Consider the following 22,344-nt stretch of genomic DNA (forward strand, 5'->3'; position numbering starts at 1 on the left):
ACTAATCACAATACGGTTGTTTAAATGCGATAAAACCTCGCCAGAACGACCCAAAATGAGTAGACAAAACCACAAACTAACAGTGCGAGGTCCTTAAACCCAATGTCAAGCCATGATTTGAGGTACAAATCCATGATCAAATAAGTAAGCCATATGAAAAGATCAGCGACCCGAACTACGAACGGTAAACCCAAAGCAAGTTCGAGGAGATTAAAAGGGCCTAAGCAATATAGAAAACAAACAAGAACGACAGCCAGGCCCAAAGCTACAGTTTTGTATTATAAGTGCCATATCATCACAGCTTTGCATTGGACCGAATGATTCCTCAAGTAGATATTACAATCCACCCTACAAAAGAGCAACCAAACCGACCCATCACAACAAATCTCAACTATTCATCCTACTATTCATAAGGAATAATGCTAAGGTTTACCCACTTTTATATATAAGGGGTGGATTCGGTCGGCAATTCGGATGTGAGTCAAACTCGGATCTTAAATTAGGGTATGGAAACGAGTTATTTGAGTCGGATCAGTTTTACTAGGTCTAAATTTCCGAGATAGGAAGGTAATCCGTACTTCCGTAGTATATAATCTTATCGAAGAAGGAAAAACCAAAAAGTAACAATTTCCTTGACCAAAAGAGTTAGGGTATGTCGTTACCTTCTAAGTAAAGGAATCATACCATATCAACAATATAAATACCCCCACCGTACTTTCTCTTTCGTCGTCACTCAATTCTCAATTCTCAATTCTCAACTCTGAATTGATTTCTAATCTACTACTCCGTACTTGACTTGCTACCATGGCTGACAATCCTGCTGAATCCTCTGATTCGTTAGTCTAAGTCTTCCCTTTTATTTATCTCTTCACTTTTTCAATCTTCTCAATTGTAATTTTTATGGATTGTTTTTCAGGAAGGGGACTAAGAGAGACTTTAGTACTGCGATTCTAGAGCGAAAGAAAGCCGCCAATCGCCTTGTTGTTGATGAGGCTGTTAATGACGACAATTCTGTTGTTTCTCTCCATCCTGATACCATGGAAAAGCTTCAGATTTTCCGTGGCGATACCATCTTGATTAAGGTACTTTTGTTTTCATTTATTGATTAATCTTCGATTAGGGTTTTATGGGTTTGTATCCTATTATTTGTTTGTCGGGTTTTTGCTTCTTTTTTTGTTGGAATTTGGGGATTTGAGGAAGTGAATTTTAGATTAGTTATGGTTTGCTGTTATTTGGTTTTATCACAGTTAATTTTGTTCTCTGTTTGCAAATACTGATGTTTCTGATTGATGCGTGTATTTCTAAACCCTAGAACCGACTGTAAAGCTTTACTTGAATGCTGGAATTTCGGCCTGTGGTGGGGAATATCTTAATTTTGCACTTTCAGAATCATGATTTTGATTCTATATTCCGAGTTACTTCGTTCTCAGGGACCGATTGCTATGTTACAGTGTAAAGTTTTTATCTTGATACTTTTTAGCCGATATTAGGAGTGCCTAGGTCTTTTATACTTCTTAGATTAGGGGCTGCACACTTGTCTTTGAGTTCTGACTTCTGAGAGTTATGTAGTGCTTTTCATTTAGTTTAGGGTAGAACTATTGCTCTTTCAATGGGACTATATCCATCTGTGGTGATTTAGTTGAAAGCTGTATTCAACTATGAGTGTACCTTGAGGAGTTGAGGTCTTGCCTGATCAATAATGATTGAAAATCTCGATTTTCGCTCTTCTTTGCTTAAAGATGAAACTGCTTAAGCGATTGCAACTCTACTGTGTGAAGTACTAAAGTCATCTTCTTTATTCCATACCTTAGTCATCTAAAGGAGTCTACCAGAGAACTTTTGTAGTTCATAGCCTCATATTTTGAGGTTTCGCCTGGTTTTTTGTGATTGCTTATTGAACAGTGGTTAATCTTATTGTTTTTTTTTTCTTTTAAGAGTTCTGCTGTAGTGCTATTATTATTACGATTTTTGGTTTTTCTTGTCATTGAATTTTGAGTTTGTTTGCTTGGTATAGAATTTAGAATTAGTACTTTATTGGTGTATCAGTTAGGATGTTTGTATTGGTATTCTGGCCTTTTTACTTCTGGTATATAACTATTGCAAGCGGGCTGCTGTTTTTTTTTTACCTAGCTTTCTTAGTGTCATCTTGAATGTTTTCTTGCCGACATTTGAAGTATGATGACAATAATTCTAATTCCTATATTCTGTTTCAACTATTGTCTTATTGCAGGGAAAGAAAAGGAAAGATACTATTTGCATTGCACTTGCTGATGAGACATGTGAAGAACCTAAAATTAGGATGAACAAGGTTGTGAGGTCAAACTTAAGGGTTAGACTCGGGGATGTGGTATCTGTACACCAGTGCCCTGATGTCAAATATGGAAAACGTGTTCACATTCTTCCTGTTGATGATACAGTGGAAGGAGTGACCGGAAATCTTTTTGATGCCTACTTGAAACGTGAGTTTAAATATGCACTTTTTTACTCTTCATATATTGTATGCATGGTTTTGTTTTCAAGAAAGATAAATAATTCGTTCCATTCAGCTTCAAAAATCTTTGGTTTATGGTTGACCTTTTGTGGACAAATTTATGTTAGTGACGTTGGTACTGGAATTGTCTTTTGAATTAGGAGAGCTTTCCTTGGCTGTTTATGACTGACCAAGGGATAATGGTATTTTCGGCTTTGTATAGATGACTTCATGGCCTCTAGGATGTGGATAATACTCCTTTTGGAATCATTTAGGCCCCTTATCATAATCTTTAGTATTCTCATTTTAGATGCTATTAGTGCCATCTTGTCTGTCGCATTATCTACAACTGAGTGGTTAATTTATTAAAATAACTCATTTAAAGAAGTTTTATTTGTAAAATGTTCTTTGTTACGGCCTCTTTGGTAGATCATAATTGCAAAACTTTACTCTGATGAACATAACTGGGAGAATACAAATTACAAATTGCAGTTTGTGTTCATTCCTTAAAAAAATTGTTCCACTTTTCAGTGTCTGTCGTTTGATTCCCTACCTCTTTGCTGCAGCTTACTTTCTAGAAGCTTACCGTCCTGTGCGGAAAGGTGATTTGTTCCTGGTCAGAGGGGGCATGAGAAGTGTTGAGTTCAAAGTCATTGAAACTGACCCTGCTGAGTATTGTGTTGTTGCCCCTGATACCGAGATCTTCTGTGAGGGGGAACCTGTTAAAAGAGAAGATGAGAATAGACTGGACGAGGTTGGTTACGATGATGTTGGGGGAGTACGTAAGCAAATGGCGCAAATTAGGGAGCTTGTTGAATTGCCACTCCGACACCCACAACTCTTTAAATCAATTGGTGTGAAGCCACCAAAGGGAATTTTGCTCTATGGGCCTCCAGGTTCAGGGAAGACATTGATAGCTCGTGCTGTTGCTAATGAAACTGGTGCTTTCTTCTTTTGTATCAATGGACCCGAGATAATGTCAAAAATGGCCGGAGAAAGTGAAAGTAATCTCAGGAAAGCATTCGAGGAGGCAGAGAAGAATGCTCCTTCAATTATCTTTATTGATGAGATTGATTCAATTGCTCCTAAAAGAGACAAGACTAATGGCGAGGTTGAGAGGAGAATTGTTTCCCAGCTTCTTACCCTTATGGACGGACTCAAGTCACGTGCTCACGTTATTGTCATGGGGGCTACTAATCGTCCGAATAGCATTGATCCTGCTTTGAGAAGGTTTGGTCGATTTGACAGGGAAATTGATATCGGTGTTCCTGATGAAATTGGACGACTTGAAGTTCTTCGTATTCACACAAAGAACATGAAGCTTTCTGAAGATGTATGAACTGGTTAATTAGCTTATACATTTTTAATAGACATCTCGATGATACAAGCTATTTACAAATATGTTTTTGGTTTTTTTTTGTAGGTTGATCTGGAAAAAGTCTCTAAGGAAACACATGGCTATGTTGGTGCTGACTTGGCTGCTTTATGTACTGAAGCTGCTCTACAATGTATCAGAGAAAAGATGGACGTGATTGATTTGGAGGATGACACAATCGATGCAGAAATTCTTAATTCCATGGCTGTCACAAATGAGCATTTCCAGACTGCTCTTGGACAGAGCAATCCGTCTGCTTTACGTGAAACAGTAAGCCTTCAGACTACTTGTGCTTGTGCCAGGCTTTCATTGTTACTGATTGGCCTTTAGTCCTAACACTATTTTCCTGCTTGGTATAGGTCGTTGAAGTTCCTAATGTTAGTTGGGCAGATATTGGTGGCCTTGAAAATGTTAAGAGAGAGCTCCAAGAGGTAATTTGTTTACTTTGTCACACATGTGATCTCCCCAACCTAATTTTTTGTTTAATGCTGTCTGATCTAATATGATTTCCTGCTTTTCTTGGTTTAGACGGTTCAATATCCAGTGGAACATCCAGAGAAATTTGAGAAATTCGGAATGTCACCTTCAAAGGGAGTCCTTTTCTATGGTCCTCCTGGATGTGGAAAGACTTTGCTAGCCAAGGCTATTGCAAACGAGTGCCAGGCCAACTTTATAAGTGTGAAAGGTCCTGAATTGCTCACCATGTGGTTTGGTGAGAGTGAGGCTAACGTCCGTGAGATTTTTGACAAGGCTCGCCAAGCAGCTCCTTGTGTGCTGTTCTTTGATGAGCTCGATTCAATTGCAACGCAGGTATGACCTTTTTTAAAGTGTTAATGCTATTTTGGGGTGTGTTTAAAAAGTTGTGTATTTACAAGTTGGTACACTTTTTTTGCTTAAATTTTTTTACTTCTCCGCAAAGTATGTTCCTTGGTGGGCTTGTCACATTACCAATTTACCATACCCTACGTGGGGCTAGGAATATTACTCTCATGGTTAGGTTGACCAAAGCCTAATTGTGGTTTTTTTTAACGTTATCTGAATAGACTTGGTTACCTATTTGAAGCTTCTTGGTATCATGAGTACATGACTCATGATGTTGGTATCAGTTACATATATTGGTGCGCCTATTTCTTCATTAGCGTTGAGTAAATAAACACACGCTCACTGAACTTCTTTCAGAGATTGTTTTTGTGTCAAGTTATGCAATGTACTTTCATTTTTTCTGGAGCTGTTATGAGTACATGACTCACTGAACGTTTAAGTCTCAATAATGGAAGCATTGTGTAGGACTGTAGTCACTGATTTTTTTTTTTTTTTTTTTTAATACGGCCTTTATCTTCTTGGAGGTTGATTCGGCGTGATTTTTGAGTTTCCCACAAATCCACTCATGTTTTAAAATTTTTATGCAGAGAGGAAGCAGTGTTGGAGATGCCGGGGGTGCTGCTGACAGAGTTTTGAACCAACTTCTCACTGAAATGGATGGCATGTCTGCTAAGAAGACTGTTTTCATAATCGGAGCTACTAACAGACCTGATATCATTGATCCGGCTCTTCTGCGACCAGGTCGTCTTGACCAGTTAATTTATATCCCACTCCCAGATGATGAATCACGCCTCCAAATTTTTAAAGCAGCCTTGAGAAAGTCCCCTATTGCGAAAGATGTTGATCTTGGGGCTCTTGCGAAGTATACTCAGGGCTTTAGTGGTGCAGATATCACTGAAATATGCCAGCGTGCATGCAAGTATGCCATCCGTGAAAACATTGAAAAGGTAAGTTCCGTTACATTCATTTTTATGTTATACTTATACAAAATGTTATCTATTGAAAAAATTGGGGGTGACTAGATGTCCCATCAACGTTAAAAATGGCTTTCTTGCTAGATTGCATTGCTTAACTTTCAGCATTTGGACTTGTTTCTTGAATACATGTTTGGTGTGAGCTGGTTTACTTTTTGCTTGTGGCCCATGGATATAGATACTTGTAGCTCCTTTTTTTTCTACACTCGAGTAAAACATTAGTTGTTCTTCGGCTTCAGTATATTATCGAATAAACTATAAAGCAGTAGGATTTCACTCAATTGCCTGCGCTTTTTTTTTTCTTGTGAAGATGCAATCGGTTAATGTAATTTTCAATGGTATTTCATCATAGATTATTTGGAACCACCCTCTCCGTTATAAATCCAATTCCCTTTACCCTGCCCGCCGTAGTTGGAAGCCTTGAAGGCTATTTGCCTTATTGTTGAGCATTCTTCAACAGACGTTGACACTTTTTTTTTTCCATGTTTGGTATGCAGGATATAGAGAAGGAGAGAAGAAGAAGTGAGAATCCCGAGGCAATGGAGGAGGATGTCGAAGATGAAGTGGCTGAAATTAAGGCGGCCCACTTTGAAGAATCTATGAAGTATGCTCGAAGGAGTGTGAGCGATGCTGATATTCGCAAATATCAGGCATTTGCTCAGACATTACAGCAGTCCAGAGGCTTCGGATCAGAATTCCGCTTCTCCAACACAAGTGCAGGCGGTACCACAACATCAGACGCTTTTACTGTCCCAGCTGGTGCAGCCGATGAAGATGATCTTTATAATTAGATTGTTTTGGTCTTCTCTAAGTCTCAAACCTGGCGTCTTTTTGCTGTTAGAAACGTCCTGCACTTTCTTTGATTTTTTATTTTTCATTTAGGTTAAGCTGGTTGTATATTAATTATCGCCAAAGAAACCAGGACTAGAAAGGATAAATCTTATGCATGTTCTTACGCATTACTTGCAAGAAATCTAAGAATGAGATTTAGTCTGTTCACTTTGTCGCAATATGATATATGGAAGATGAATACGCTTTTTAGAGATGTTTGCTCGCGTTTTCTCTAGGTATGGCGTTGAATGTTTGCTTTGTAATGAAACAGAGCATTTGCCTACTGTGGTGCATTGCCATGCTTTGGGAGTTTCCTGCATGATTTTAGTAAAATTTGAACAATGTAGAAGGTAGAAATAACTCAAATAAGTCATTTTTGAAAATTCAAGGTAGATTTTCATAGTATCATTAGTACTTCACTACTTCAGTATACAAAGCTTAGCATTCGAGATGGTCCGCCATCTGCTCTCCGTACAATTCTTAGGGTAGATATTCATGGGGGTAGCTTTGGGCCGGAGTTCCGATTCTTCAACACAACCAACACAATTGTAGGCGGGACTACCACATCAGAATGCGTTTGCTTCTCAAGCTACTGCTTTTGCTGATGAAGATGACCTTTACGATTGGGTCCTGCTATACGTCGTCGACAAATTACTAAATATCGTCGACAATTAATGTAAATTTCCAAGTTTGCCCTCCATAACATAACTACATATCCGTCTCACTGAAATGCAATTTCCGTCTCCGTCTCACTAAAATGCAATTTTCGTCTCACTAAAACACATTTCACCGTCTCACTAAAATATTTCAAACAAAAAAAAAGTTGGTTTTTCAGAAAAAAAAAGACCGGTATTTGTAATTAACAACATGAACGGGAACGATTTTTACAACGATTCCAACAATGAAGCTAGTAACGAGGTGAGTTTACGATTTTGTTTTGTCAAAAATTTATGTTTTATTATCGATTGAATCCCGAATTAGGATAGATGCCTTGATTGTAGACGGAATTATAATAGAATTTGTGACGGATTTATTTGATTATGCAATTGAAAAAAAAAAATAAAAAAAAATAACACGAACTGGGCCTGGACGAAGAGATTTTTCGTCTGCACCGAATATTGGACGAAAAATTCTTTCGTCCAATATAAGCGCTGACGAAAGAATTTTTTGTCAACACCAAAGGCCGACGAAAAATCCTTTCGTCCCAAGGCCCATATTGGATGAAAGAATTTTTCGTCCAGGCCTGGTTTTGGACGAAAAATCCTTTCGTCCAAGGCCCAATTCGTGTATTTTTTTTTTTTTTGTTTCCGACTCGTTTTGTATAAATCATTTAAAATAATTAATTTCCGTCTTTGTATTATATTTTTTTTATTTTATATTTTTTTCGACAATTCAAATAATTAATTATATTATATTTTTATCTTTAATATTTCCGACTCGTTTTGTATAAAACAATTAAAATAATTAATTACCGTCTTTGTATTATTTTTATATTATTTTTTATTTATTCCGACTCGTTCCGTAGCAAATAATTAATTAATAACTAATTTATCGAAATGCGTGCGCAGGTGATTAACGATGGAGACGGTATTGATTACTCAGATCATTTTACGACTAGCTTGTTCTTTGCATCTAGTATTCAAGCGTTTAATTGGGCATATGAGATCGGACTCCGACTCGGGTTTGGTATAAAAAGAGCAAGCAACAAGAAAGTTGATCGTAACACGAATTTGAGACAAGATTATTTTGTTTGTCGGATGGGTGGAAAAGGTCCCGTAAATAAGGATGCCGATTCTTTAATGAGGGGTAACACGGCTACCGCGTGGTGCAAATGCAAATTTTCAATGAAAGTTGTTGAATTAGAAGAGAATAAGTGGCAGCTTGTGATGAGATCGGGGTTTCATAATCATGCTTTAACGTTGTATTGCGACGGCGACAGATACTTTGCAAAGTTTGATGACGAGGAGTTGGCTTATATCGATGCCCAAGTTAGAGCTCACGTTAGACCGGCAATTATTAGTGCGGGTTTGCATCAGCGGAATCCGGAAAAGTCAAGACCTAATCGGCGACAAATCTACAATCGTTCTCAGAAAGTAAGGGCCGAGGAAAGAGATGGGAGAAACCCGGCACAACAGATGTTAGCACTTGCGGTTCAGCATAAGTACGTTCATTATTGGGTCACTGATCAGGAGACCGATGAGCTAACCCACGTGTTCATGGCTCATCCAGAAGCCGTTAAGATGTTTCGATCATACTATTATGTGGTATTGATCGATTCCACGTACAAGACAAATTTATACCGTCTTCCGCTTGTTGAGATGGTTGGAGTCACACCCGTCGGGAAGAGCTTTGTCATCGCGTATGCTCTTGTGACGCATGAGTCCGAGGATGGATATTTGTGGGTCTTACGGAAACTGAAGGCCTTTCTCAATGATGCCGTTCAACCTAATGCTATTGTTACTGATTGCGAGGCAGGTTTGTTGAACGCGATTCCCATTGTTTTTCCGGATTCGTCTCACTTGCTATGTCTTTGGCATATATATTCTAACGTGGAGACGAAAGCACTTGATATCACGAAACAGGATAGTTGGGCTAAGCACATAACTTGTAACTTGTTTGAAGCGGTTGTCGAGGCGGAGACCGAAGATAAGTTTAATGTTGCGTGGGGCAATTTGGCAAGGCAATGGGCCAAACCCTAAACCCTAAACCTCAAACCCATACCATAAACGATTATTACTTAAAACATAACATAGTTAAATAACTACCGAACTTAATTATCTTCCGATGATGAAGATGACGATTCCTTATCTTCTTCATGATCTTGAATCTCAATTTCTTCAGGTTGGTTAGACATATATTGAGTCAACAAATCATTGATGTAGAGATAAAGAATTCCTTAGTTGGGCACTCTACCGGCACATAAGTCTGATAGTCTTGGGTAATCGATCACGGTGAGAATGCGCTCAAAATATGTAAAGATATCACTTTTTAACCTGCGAAACTCCCACATCTTCTCGTTTAGTACTTCATCAGAAACAACCTCATCTCTAACTCACTAGTTAGAACATGATCCTGGTTTCCTGGCTAAAATTATACAAAGGCTACCAATTGGAGGCTCTTCAAGCATGTGCCATACAAAGTGTCACTTTGGGAACCACGATTCAAGACGCTCAATTAGAATTGGTAAATTTTGAACAATTAGATCGATTCTTATTTGATAAACTCTGATTTTTTGAGCATTTGTGAGAACCATTTTAGGATTGGATGTTGTGAGTGAATAATTAGTATTGTAGTGAGTGAATAGGATTGGATGTTGTGATTGAAATTGACATAGAATGGCCTATTTATAAGCTATTAATTGTAACGGCTATTTTTTAATTGTAACGGCTATTTTTGAATTATAACGGTTACTTTGAATTATAACGGTTATTTTGAATTATAACGGCTATTTTTGAATTATAACGGCTATTTTTGAATTATAACGGTTACTTTGAATTATAACAGTTATTTTGAATTATAACGGCTATTTTGAATTATAACGGCTATTTTTGAATTATACTCATAGATCCACGATTGCAACAAAGTCAAGCAACCACCAATAGTCTCCATACCAGCACGTGAAGCCACACCCAACTGTCGGTACATGAAGGCTAGTACACCGGCTCCCCAAGCGTACTGGTGTACACAATCAGTATCATACACTAAAGGAAACAACTGAGGACGTAACCTATCACCTGATTTGTCGACAAAAAGTGTCGACCCCAACACCGCAACCAAAAACCCCTGAGCAAAAACAACATCACAATTAGCTGCCGCCATGTCACAAACTGCATCTACCAATATACCCCCACTCTTGTAAATAGGGACCTTCTTATTAGGGTTTAACGGCAACCTCAACTTGTCTGATGAAATCCCAAAGAAGCCACAAACAAACATAAGGGGATCCGCCAACTTCCCGTCATTATTCTCCACCTTACAACAGTTACCATCAACCCGAACACCTAAGATCTGCGCAACATCGTGAAGGAGTATGGACATCTCCCCAAAAGGCATGTGAAAACTGTTGGTGTCGGGTTGCCATCTCTCAACGAAAGCAGAAATAAGGGGCATGTTAAAATGCTCAGCCATGGAATCTAATAGGTGAGAAAGACCACTACCGTCATAAATAGTCTGAACGGCCGGAGGTAGGTCCCAACAACTCAACAACCTCGTCTTACCAAACCGGTGGTAACCCGTCAAAACTGGTCGACCGACCTCATTAGGAGTCGACCATAAGGTGTTGGCAATGTGGCCCCCAAAGCTAGGAATCACGTGGGGAAACATCGGACCACCCGGAACACGATGATCGATTAACCAAGAGACATCCTTACCCGACTTCTTCTTCTTCGGAGCCACCACACTACTAGAACTACCATCCGACATCCGATGAAAATGCCCCTCCTCATTCCGTCTACGTGGCACCCTACGCACTCGCTCATAACCCGCCTCCTCCTCACCTATCACATCACCTGACCGAACCAGCTCCTCCTCCAACCGCTCCTCAGTCCACGACTCGATCGCCATCTCCAACCTCGGACTCAAACCGGAGCCCTTTCGAGCTCGAACGTGACGGTCATTTCCTCCACCGGCCATCTATTCAAAAAATAATAAAAACGCATTGATTACTTAAATTAATAAAACAAAGAATTTATAAATATAAGTTTAAGTAAATTAAAAAATTAAAAAAAAAAAACAAAATAACCCCGAACGGGGTTTATTAGTAATAATTAATAATTAATATTTTACGTAAACAAAACGAGACGGAAAAAAAATAAATTTACAAAGACTTCGCCACGGACGAGAATTATTATTAATAATTTATTAGTTTTTAACACTAACAAAAAAGACGGAAAAATAAGTTTTTAAAAATTTTAAAAATAAAATAAATTATTTTACAACGAGTTCGGCATGGACGAAGTTTATTATTAGTTTATTACGATAACAAAATAAGGCGGAAAAATAAATTTTTTTTTTTAAAAAAAAAAGAAACAAGAATTTCAAAAACAAAAAGAAAAAAAAAAAAAACCAGAAACTGGGCTGGACGAAGAACATTTTCGTCCAGGTCCAGGCCCAGACGAAAATGTTTTTCGTCCAAGACCCATATTGGACGAAGAACATTTTCGTCTGGGTCTGGACCTGAATGAAAATGTTATTCGTCCAGCCCAATATCTCGCTTTTTTTTTTTTTTTTTTTTTTTTTTTTTCGTGTTTTCTTCTTCAAATTTTTCGATTGATTTTCAACAAAACGCAAATTAATCCGATTGAAATCAAAGCATCTATCCTAATTCCGTCTACAATAAAGGCATCTATCCTAATTCCGTCACAAATTTACAAACTAAGCAAAATACTACAACAAAATTTTAAACACATACCTTGTTGAATGTTTGAATTCGTGACGGAATTGATGCGGTCGATACGTTTTTTTGTTGTTATTTGTGTCGGGTTTTTTTTTCAAAATTTGGAGTGTGAAAGGTAGTTTTTGAATAAAAAAGGAAAATATAAGAGGGAGTGTGAGGGAGGGACAATTTTAAAAGTTCATTAAAATTGTCGACGATATTTAGTAATTTGTCGACGACCTTTAGCAGCTAGGTTACGATTAATCTTTTCTTGAACTGATATGTCTCTCATCTTGAACTGTTATATAATAACATTATAATTATAGAATGTAAGTGACACTGTGACATTATTGTCGCTTAAGTCTACACATTAGATTTAGAAAGATCATCGACCTTTTAAGGATTTTGTTTCTGGCTTATGATTTACCTTGGAATTTGAACGGAAAATTACCGTTTACCCTAACAAATCCTTCATGAAGTAAATGGTTCCATTTTCCTTATTACTTTTGTTGTTTAATATTGTCACCTTTTAATCTCTAGCTGATCTTGATAAATCATAATTTGAGTTGGGTCAATGTACGTTCAATGCACTTATCACTTTCAGGTCCTTTAATTTTGAGAACTTGACTAATAAATAAACTTGATAGTAAATCAAGATATAAGTTCAACTAAAGTCATTTTTAATCTACTCGAATTATGACCCTTCAGCTCAGTTCATTACGATCGGGGAGGTTTGCACGGCTAGCTAAAAAGATAGACAAATACTATCTACTATCTCTTTTTCACCTTGTCTTCTACCTTTTCCTCTCACAACCGATTAAAATGTCATTTATTTTGCTTCATTTACTTGCCTTTTAACCCTACATAATTAATCAAGAACTAGTTTAGATCCCGCACAATGAATGCGCGATATTTATAGAGTTTTTATTTTTATATTATTTAATCATGCTAAATTAACACCTCATTAAATTTTCATATTTCACGTCATTATATTTTGATATGAGAAAAAAAATCTGAACTGTACAATTATTCAAGAAAATTGTGTAAAATTGAACTTTAAAATAATAGTGGTATCTCATTAACGTAACTGTTCATTATTATCGTTATTGTATTTTGTTTTGAGAAAAAAAAAATTTAAAACTGAAAATTAATCTAAGAGAATTGAGTAATGTGTTGAAATGTATATTTTTTAAGTATGTTTTTTATGCCACAAAACTAATGATTTTAATTTATAAATTCTCTCAATTTTTTTGTCATGAAAGTAATCAAAATGATTTATAGTTTTGTTTATAAACAGTATGAGTCAACTCATTTCTTAAATAATAGCATCAATAAAAGATTTAATATTTTATAGTTTAATATTATTTATATTATTATATTTTAATTAAAATATTATGGTTTATTGTTTAGTAAAAATTATATAATTTGATGAAAAGATTAATTTTAATGAAAATAATTATATAATGAAATACATTATAATTATTAATTCCTTATTTATTTAGTGAATACAATTAAATTAGGGTTACTTCATGAGAATAATCCAAACTAAGCCACCATTCTCATATTAATCCGCGCTAGTGTTTAACTCAGAAAAATCTCAACTATTGCATCATTTAACTTTCACTGAACTGTTGGAAGGGAAACCTGTACCGCTGATTTTCGTTTTACTATAACCTTAGAATTAGTCTGTTAAACTCCATTTTAATCAAAAAAAAAAAAAAAAAAAAACACCCAACTTCTTCATCCCCTCAATCAAAAACCCTAAATTAATTTCCCCAAATTGATTTCAATTTCCTTTTTCTGTTGTTGAAGGAATTGATGATATAAACCCGGAGCTATTGCATTCCAAATTACCAACCCACATCAATACATCATTACCTGTTGAGACACTTTTCTAATAATTTTGTGGATAGTAAACAAATTCAAAGATTTGTGATTTCAACTGCTAATCATCAGAGACAATGTTCTGATAATTTTATTGGTAATGCTTTTTGGGCTCCCTCCAATGCTACTACTACACATGTTAGATCTCATTCTTCATCTTCACTTATAAAGATTTTTATCTTTTTTATTCCACGTTTCCACTTTGAGTCTTTCTTTTTAGTATACAGTTTTAATCTGTAATGTAGTTAACATTTTCAATCAAAAAGTTTAAATCTTTTATGGCATTTCAGTTTAATTTTACTGATCATTGATAGATGGATTTTAGGTGCTGTTTGGCCTTGATTATGTAAAATAGCTTTTTCTTTTTAAAATGAGTTTATTCACAAGTTACTTTTCGGTAAAATTTCGGTTGTTTGGCCAAACTTTTGTAAAATCGTGTTTATAATATTTGTTTGGCCTAACTATTTTTTTGGGCTTTTTAGGCACTAGAGTGAAAAGTAGAAGTAGAAGTAACAATTTTCTACTTCTACTTTTAGGGGTTAGTTATCAACTTTTGGCTTTTTAAAAACACTTTTAATCCTCCATAATTTATAGTGTTTGGCCTAGTTTCTACTTTTTCAATTGCAAAAGCACTTTTAAAGCTGGGCCAAACACCACCTTAATTTATATGGTTTTGCTTGTAATTTTCAGTGATTTGAGTAATTTTTTTTATTTACAAGTAAATGAAATTGATTTTCGACTGAAAGTTTCTGTATGCTTAGATGGTGGAGTGATTTTTTGTTGGAACTGGAAGTGATTGAGATAAAAAGCTTCCTCCTTCACACTTTGGCTTTACTTGAATTACAATTTTTGTGTATTTTTATGGAGGTGGCAGTTTTTTATCTACTAATACTTAGTTCACCATTCTGTATTTTGTTAATTGATTGATGATTGACGGGTGAAGAAATTAGAGAGACAATGAAGAAATGGAGAAAATGAAGAAGGAAGAAGGGACCCACACCATGACCTGTTGGAAAACCGTTTGTAGCAGGTCAAATATGGGACGAGTTCAATGCAAGTTAAAAGATGTCATAGTTAGGATTTTTCTGAGTTAAACACTAGTTTGGATTAATATGAGAAAAAGGGAGGCTTAGTTTGTATTATTCCTGTAAAATAACCCATAAAATTATGAATAGTTTCCTTATTTAAAAAGATGTTTTTTAATAAAAAATTTATGAATTCACCTATTAAATTAAATAGGGATAAATGAGATAAGATTGGAAAGAGAAAGTGATATCAAGTTAGCAACCCTAAAAAAGATAACATCCTCCCAAAGCGGGATGGGCCTCAATAAAATATCCTCCTAAAGAGAGATGGGCCTTAACCAAAATATCCTCTCCAAAATCTAGCTTAAATATCAACAGAAAGCAACCAAGTGGTACAAAACTACAAAGTCTACAACTAGTACACTTTGAAACTTATATACCCATAAATATCACTCCCACTAAATACTCTTCACATAACACCTTATCATCCCCTTCCTCCTTCACTCTACCCTTTTCAATTCTCTCTTAATTTAGCACCAAAACCTTATCTCATTTCTTCATAAACAACAACAACAATGGCATCATCCACAACTATCTTCATGTCTTCATTAACACCTAAAACTCTAACTTTCTCCAAACTCAGTTCACCTTTTGCTTCCTTCTTCTTCTCTTCCCCTTCTAAACCTACTTTACCCAACACCCTTTCATTCCCATCCTCCACCAAACATTTCGAGCCGCTCATTTCCGGCTTTGTTCGCAACGTCGCCGTTTCACCTGAATATGGCCAACGGGAGCAAGAACAATTCTCCCCTGACCTTAAGCTTTTTGTGGGTAATCTTCCTTTCAATATTGATAGCTCTGAGCTTGCTGGTTTGTTTGGAAATGCCGGTACTGTTGAAATGGTTGAGGTATTTTCTCTTTTTTACCCTTAATTTTAATTCGATTAATTTCTTCTGTTTTAGTTTAATTTTGGCGGAAAGTTGTAATCTTTTCTTGTTATTTTGGTGAATGTTGTCATTGCATTTGATGGTTATGTTCCCGTTTCTCCGAAAGTTCCTGTTCTTGGGTATTTGTTGTGTAATTTTAGCAGCAAAGTTTCTAATTTTGAAGGGGTTTAAAAATAGGGTTTTACATATTGTTTTCTAATAAAAATTGTTCATTGCTTTTTTAGGCTATTTGTTTCACTACCAATTATTGTTTAAGACCGAGACTGCTCTCACACCCGGTTAAAATAGAGGTTGTTAGAAGTTTTAAATTAAGACGGTCTTAACATTGTTAGGGCCGTTTTACACCAGCCAATGCTGTAATTTGTAAAAGTAATCAGCTGACCACTAAAGTCAAAGTCAAATGACGACAATATAATTGGGATGGCGGAATTATATCATTACGTTTATCTTTCCAATGCTATTTCCTGTGCTGATGTACCAAGTTAATGGTTGGAACAGGTAATCTATGACAAAACTACTGGGAGAAGCAGAGGGTTTGGGTTTGTGACCATGTCTTCGTCCGCAGAAGTGGAAGCTGCTGCTCAGCAATTCAACGGCTATGTAAATCCTCTAATTAAATGCACTTTACATTTCTTTGAATGAATCTTCAACCATTTTTTGCTTTACATATATTGTTTGCATTGTAGCACTTCATACTTCATTTTATGTGCAATGTACTTCTCTATGTGGTAGTGGCTAAGCATGTTAGACTCGCCCTTTATTGACATTTTGTGAAAGAGTAACAAAATTAGACTATGAAGTTAAACTATTTCTCTTCAGTTGGTTTTACGACGAGTCTTTTACAGGTTTTTCTGCTTTATGAGTCAAAATTTGAAAGATGTGAGTTGAGTGAGTGTATAATTTCTTCGTAGCTGACTATGAGTCGAGCATAACTTCTTTTGCTGTATATTAAACCAATCAACCAAGATATAAATGTCACGTTCTATGTTTATGGAACACTGAATTTAGAAAAGAAGGTGCTTTGGTGTTCCGTAAATTAGTTGCAGAAAAAAAAAAAAGTTATGCCCCCACCGATTCACGTACATCTTCCGATTTTTCCTATATGGTTGTCTTACAAATACCTTTCATTTCTCCACCAAAAAAAACATATAACTTCCATTTTCTGTGGGTTGGCTTTTTAGTTGTAAATGGCCTCATTGTCCCATTTTAAATGGCAAATCGGCCCATTTGCATTACATTTTGTCTTTCTTTACACTTTTGGATGGGAGTGTGCCTAATTGTCATAAAATCATGACCTTGACGTTGCAAGCACTTTCATGAACAACAGGAACTTGATGGAAGACCGTTGAGGGTGAATGCAGGACCCCCACCACCTAAAAGGGAGGGCTTTGAGGCAAGGGATGGCTTTGAGGCAAGAGGTGGCAGAGGTGGTGGAAGAAGTTTTGAGAACGCTAACAGAATTCACGTCAGTAATCTTTCATGGCAAGTTGATGATTCTTCCCTTAAGACTCTCTTCAGCGAGTCAGGAGATGTGGTGGAAGCCAAGGTTATTTATGACAGAGAGAGTGGTCGTTCAAGAGGTTTTGGGTTTGTAACATATGGTTCTGCTGATGAGGTCAACAGTGCAATTGAGTCCTTGGATGGTGTGGTAAGAACCTTAGACTATCTTTACTTAACATGATTCTTAACATCAATCAAATATATTTTTTCTGTTTTTTAAGACTTAACTCAGACCTCTATGTTTGTCAGTTTTTGTCACTTTTACTCGTCAAAACACTGTAAAACAGTCGGGAGGCCCAATTTTCCCTCACATTCACTATCCTTTAGACTTGTGATGAGTCTTGAATTTCAAGACCCATCTGAAGATCCATCCTACATTCCTAACCCCCTTCCTTTGGCCGTGATCTCACCTCAGGCCCAGACCCATCCTAGTTTAAGCTTTTGCATTTGAAACCATGATAAAGTCGGTCTTATAGTTCACATACTGTTACTGCAGCTATGACTGTGAGTATGCTTATAGTTTGGGCCTCGAATTCAAATCAATATGAAGTTGGTTTTGATAATCTTGCAACTTGCAACTTGCAAGGGTGCAACTATTTACTCGACAGTCGGCATATTAACGTAGTGAATAAAGTACAACTGGAAGAGCGGTTTTGTAAAGGAAATCACTGATATCTTTATGCATCATTGAATATTCCTTGTAAACTTTCTAGGTACTAAATTTTGGTTACACCATTTATATAACCTTGTTCATTTATGTAGGATTTCAATGGGAGGAATATTCGAGTGACAGTTGCAGAATCCAAACCAAGGCGCTTTTAATGTGAAACAAGTATCTGCCTTTTGGAATCAAGATTGAACTTTAGTCTATAGGTATAATTTTTATCCTCTACTTTTTCTCTGTTTGTCAATGAGACTTCTGTATGCACTACTGATATTTGCACAACTAAACGTACAAAAACTTAAATGAGACCGTTGTATAACCGTCTCATTTTATGTTTGTATTCCTCATTTAGTAAGGTTAATACTCTATAGTTAGTTTATCTGCATGCGAGTGTCTCACTCTTGTTTTCTGTCATATTTTTATACTTGTTCAAAATTTTATAAAAGTATGTGAACTAAAAGTAGGGTTAACAATAGATTTGCATTTGCATTTGAGAAACATAATGTCAAAGCGTTATCTTGGCCAGGTTGCTGGAATTTTGCAGTTTCTTGCAGCAGTTTGATAGAGTGTTCAAGCCTTGCGGAGATGTGTTATGGATGCTGAGTTCCTTTAGGCATTTGTAATCTAAGTCTGTATGATAAGGTCGTAGATAGGGTTAGGTGGATTGATTTAACTCTTTTTATCAGATCACAGAATTTTGTCCGAGTTGAAGTGTTTGAATTTTGATGTACAAACTAAATCTTGTACGAAAAAGTTGGACTACGAGTGCATGGAGTATTTTCTAGACCAAAAAAATTAGCATTTGATATTCCTTGTTTTTTTTTCTTGCGCAAGTAATCAGATTGATCTCTCATTGTATCTCGTACGAGAATTGTGGCTATGATAACCAAAATGAAGGAACTTGTTCGCGTGCCAAAGAGAGCCCCTTGCGGCTTTGCAACAGCTCTTCCTAGTAAGGAAATTCTGTACTATTACACTAATGCGAAAAGGCTACGAGTTTATAACAAATTTTTATTTTTATTCGTATAGCTATTTAATAGTTTCACCATTTCAATTGTATCGACTCTTCGGCTAGGCTAAAATGCTTCATTTGGAAAAATAAATGAGAAGAGATAAGAAGTTATACCTTGAACCTATGACAAAACAAAAAACAATGTAGTTAAGGTAGAATGACTTCTTTTACGTCGATTAGTTATACTGTCACAATTAGTAATTAGTCGTTTTGACTTTTTTTTTTTTTTTTTTTTAAAATCAATTCGTTTTACGTTGATTAATTTTACGTGTTTCACGTAGCAATTTGTTTTAATTTGATCAAATGTTTAATTTGATCAAATCTTAACGTTTTCGATTTGTGGATCAAATCTTTGGTTCTTTAATTGTTTATTATTCAATATTAGTTGTTAGTTTCCGTTCCCGCGAAAGTAGTAAATAAACCCCTCTACTTTGCCACTAAGTGAAATTAACCCCCTTAACTTTGTTTTGTAGTATTTCACCCCCTTAACTTTACTCTAAAGTGAAGTCAAACCCCTTCCCACCTCCAACCAAAATCTCACCGGAAATTAAATATCTCACCAATATCTCACACTTTGTTATAATAACTTAAATAATATAAAAATACCTCTCTATCATTAATAATACGCACTCCGTATTTGTGTAAAGTATTCTATCGAATACGATTTCGTAACACTACCCAACTAGTTTGAATGCCCGTGCGTTGCAACGGGGTAATAAACTTATTTATAATGCAAAAAAAAACGTTATAAGGGTTTAATGTTTACATTCTATGTCTAATGATTGGTTTACATATTATTAAAATATCTCTTTCAAAAAAAATAAAAGATTGATATATACGTGGGTTAACTCTTATTTATATATATGTGGGACAATTCTATTATTTATATGTAATATATTCACCAAACTTGGATTATTTTTCTGATGTGGGACAATTCTACTATTTATACGTAATATATATTCATCAAACCTGCATTATTTTTCAATGTGGGACAAATAACATACTCAGAATTACACTATCTTTTTTCCACTTAGTTCGACATCCAACCAGATCCCGAATACCGAATACGGACAATTGATACTCATTATATCTAATAGTTATATTTAAATTTAATAATATGATCAAGTACTCTCTATTAATATTTGTACGTTGTTTTTCTTCAAAAAAAAAATTTCATAATTGAGATACGGAAATTTTCCGTGGTACACCTTAATTTTGTCAGATTTTCCATGTTACCCCTACTTTTAAGAATATGCCTACGGTACCCTTGAGGTTCCATTTTTTTTGCCCATGGTACCCCTTAATGTAAAGGTTATTAAATGGACGTTAAGTTTGATGGCGTGACAATAAAATAACAATTAAAAAATAATTCCTCCTTTATTGATTTGTTGGTACGAATATCTCTCTCTTTTAAATGAAAAATTAATTAACTATATCATTATAATATTAGAAATTTCTCATGGTAACTTTGAACTTTGATAGATTACACATGGTACCCCTAATTTTAAGTTTCTACAAATGGTACCCTTGTGTTCACCTTTTTCTTTCTCAGAATACCATTTGACAACTTCCGTCATAAGCCCATTACTCTTATGACTTGGGGACGCCCTTTTCTTTTGTTATCTATTACACAAACACTTCATTATCTAATTCCTAAATCCATATTTTATTTAATAAACTAACATTTAATACCTAAATAACAAAACACAAATAGCATGGCATGCTCAATTACTCATCTAGTTACTCATATGAGTAATAGCGTTATGAAAATAAAGTAAACACAATGGTATTATATGTAGAAACTTAAAATTAGGAGTATTATGTATAATCTACCAAAATTCGAGGGTATCATGAAAAATTTCCGTTATAATACTGACCATTTTATCGCTCTTTCTCCCATCTAAAAAAAATGTTACAACTTTAAAAATTTAACATTTAATTCAAGATTATGTTTAAAGTCTCTCATATAATAAGTATACTTTGAGAGATTAATATATTTGGGGTGATACCTAAGTTCCAAGGATAAATCCTATTTATAATCATGGGATCACCTCAGCTTATGATAATCTTCTGATGTGGGACAATTCAACTATTTATACGTAGTATATATTTATCACACCTATATTCTTTTTCAATGTGAGACGAATAACATATTTAAAAGTACACCATATTTTTTGAACCTAATTCGACATCCAACCCGATTTAATAATAAGTAAATACTATATTATCTATTAATATTCATACATTTGTTTTCTATTTTTTTTATCATAATAAAAATGTGCAAATGATATGAACCTATACTCTAATGATAGAAATTTTTTTAACACAATTCTAATTATATTATTTAAACGTAGTATATTTACCACACCTACATTATTTTTTAAATGTGGGACATATAAAATCAATAGGTAGAAAATATAATGATATAAACTTTTAAGAGCACTCCAAGACAATACTTAAGATACTCAAATGATTTTGGGTTGATGTCTAAGTTCCAAGGATGCCTCTTATTTATAATCATGGAATCACCCACCTTATGTTATATTTCGATGTGGGAAAATTTTATTTTTTATATGTAGTATATTTGTCACACTTATATTATTTTTCAATGTGGGACATATAACATACTATGAAATACACCATCTTTAATATGTGCAAATTATATGAAATCTATACATACTCTAATGATAGTATTTCTTACCATGAATCTAATAATATTATTTTCATAATTTGTTTACCGACATTATTTCTTTAGTTTTGTACTCTGTCAGGAGACTACCATTAGTAAAACCTTTATTTTTGTATTTTTTGATTTTCTTACTCATGTTCTTAACTCTTTCCCGGGTAGTTCCCAACAATTTCCACTTTATTTTTTATATCATATCGTAGATAATGATTGAAAATCTTAAGAGCTCTTTAAAACAATATTTATGAGACTCAAATTTTTTTGGGTGGATCATAAGTTCCAAATATGTCTCCTATTTATAATCATAGGATCACATCACCTTGTACTAATCTTTCGATGTGGGACAATTCTACTATTTATATGTAGCATATTCACCGCACCTACGTTATTTTCCAATGTGGGACAAAACATACTAAAAAGTACACAATTTTACATATTACGAAGTACACCATATTTAATATGTGCAAAGAATATGAAATCTCCACTTTATTTTTTACATTAAAAAATATACTTTCCTAAATTGATTTTTGATGATGTGGACGCTCTCAGATCACTCGAAAAAACTCTCTTTTATATATATATATAGATTCCTAATTCACTTTCTTTGTTCATTTGTCTTTTCCTATTACCCGGAAATTGGAATCATCTTCTCCGCACTCTCTTATTACCCTCCAAAATAACCCAATTATTTTCACTCAATTTATAACCTTAAAATCACAACCATTTTTCCGTCAATCTTGTATACCGCTATAAAATCCTCTTAAACATTCTGAAATTAGT

The 22,344-nt window shown here is 35.1% G+C and overlaps 2 protein-coding genes across 2 annotated transcripts; both read left to right on the forward strand.

Moving 5' to 3' along the window:
• Window positions 1-617: 617 nt before the first annotated feature.
• Window positions 618-6,640, forward strand: LOC141592155 (cell division control protein 48 homolog A-like). Its single transcript, XM_074412737.1, has 9 exons — window positions 618-836; window positions 917-1,082; window positions 2,231-2,459; window positions 3,037-3,803; window positions 3,894-4,115; window positions 4,205-4,276; window positions 4,374-4,655; window positions 5,255-5,614; window positions 6,139-6,640. Exons 1-9 carry the CDS (start codon window positions 805-807, stop codon window positions 6,430-6,432), a joined length of 2,424 nt encoding a protein of 807 aa, XP_074268838.1. The 5' UTR covers window positions 618-804; the 3' UTR covers window positions 6,433-6,640.
• Window positions 6,641-15,188: 8,548 nt separating this feature from the next.
• On the forward strand, window positions 15,189-18,568 carry LOC141592156 (30 kDa ribonucleoprotein, chloroplastic-like). The gene is made up of 5 exons (XM_074412738.1): window positions 15,189-15,663; window positions 16,201-16,302; window positions 17,030-17,350; window positions 17,965-18,075; window positions 18,393-18,568. Exons 1-4 carry the CDS (start codon window positions 15,331-15,333, stop codon window positions 18,022-18,024), a joined length of 816 nt encoding a protein of 271 aa, XP_074268839.1. The 5' UTR covers window positions 15,189-15,330; the 3' UTR covers window positions 18,025-18,075; window positions 18,393-18,568.
• Window positions 18,569-22,344: the final 3,776 nt, after the last annotated feature.

This window comes from Silene latifolia, chromosome 7 (genome assembly GCF_048544455.1).
Source record: "Silene latifolia isolate original U9 population chromosome 7, ASM4854445v1, whole genome shotgun sequence".
Lineage (NCBI taxonomy): Eukaryota > Viridiplantae > Streptophyta > Magnoliopsida > Caryophyllales > Caryophyllaceae > Silene > Silene latifolia.

Bases quoted from the DNA above. Each gene is read 5' to 3' on its own strand.
- LOC141592155 (XM_074412737.1), top strand. From the start codon at position 805: ATGGCTGACAATCCTGCTGAATCCTCTGATTC. The intron at 1,083-2,230 runs GTACTTTTGTTT...GTCTTATTGCAG, and splicing joins GCGATACCATCTTGATTAAG to GGAAAGAAAAGGAAAGATAC. The intron at 4,116-4,204 runs GTAAGCCTTCAG...TGCTTGGTATAG, and splicing joins CGTCTGCTTTACGTGAAACA to GTCGTTGAAGTTCCTAATGT.
- LOC141592156 (XM_074412738.1), top strand. From the start codon at position 15,331: ATGGCATCATCCACAACTATCTTCATGTCTTCATTAACACCTAAAACT. The intron at 15,664-16,200 runs GTATTTTCTCTT...TGGTTGGAACAG, and splicing joins GTACTGTTGAAATGGTTGAG to GTAATCTATGACAAAACTAC. The intron at 16,303-17,029 runs GTAAATCCTCTA...CATGAACAACAG, and splicing joins CTCAGCAATTCAACGGCTAT to GAACTTGATGGAAGACCGTT.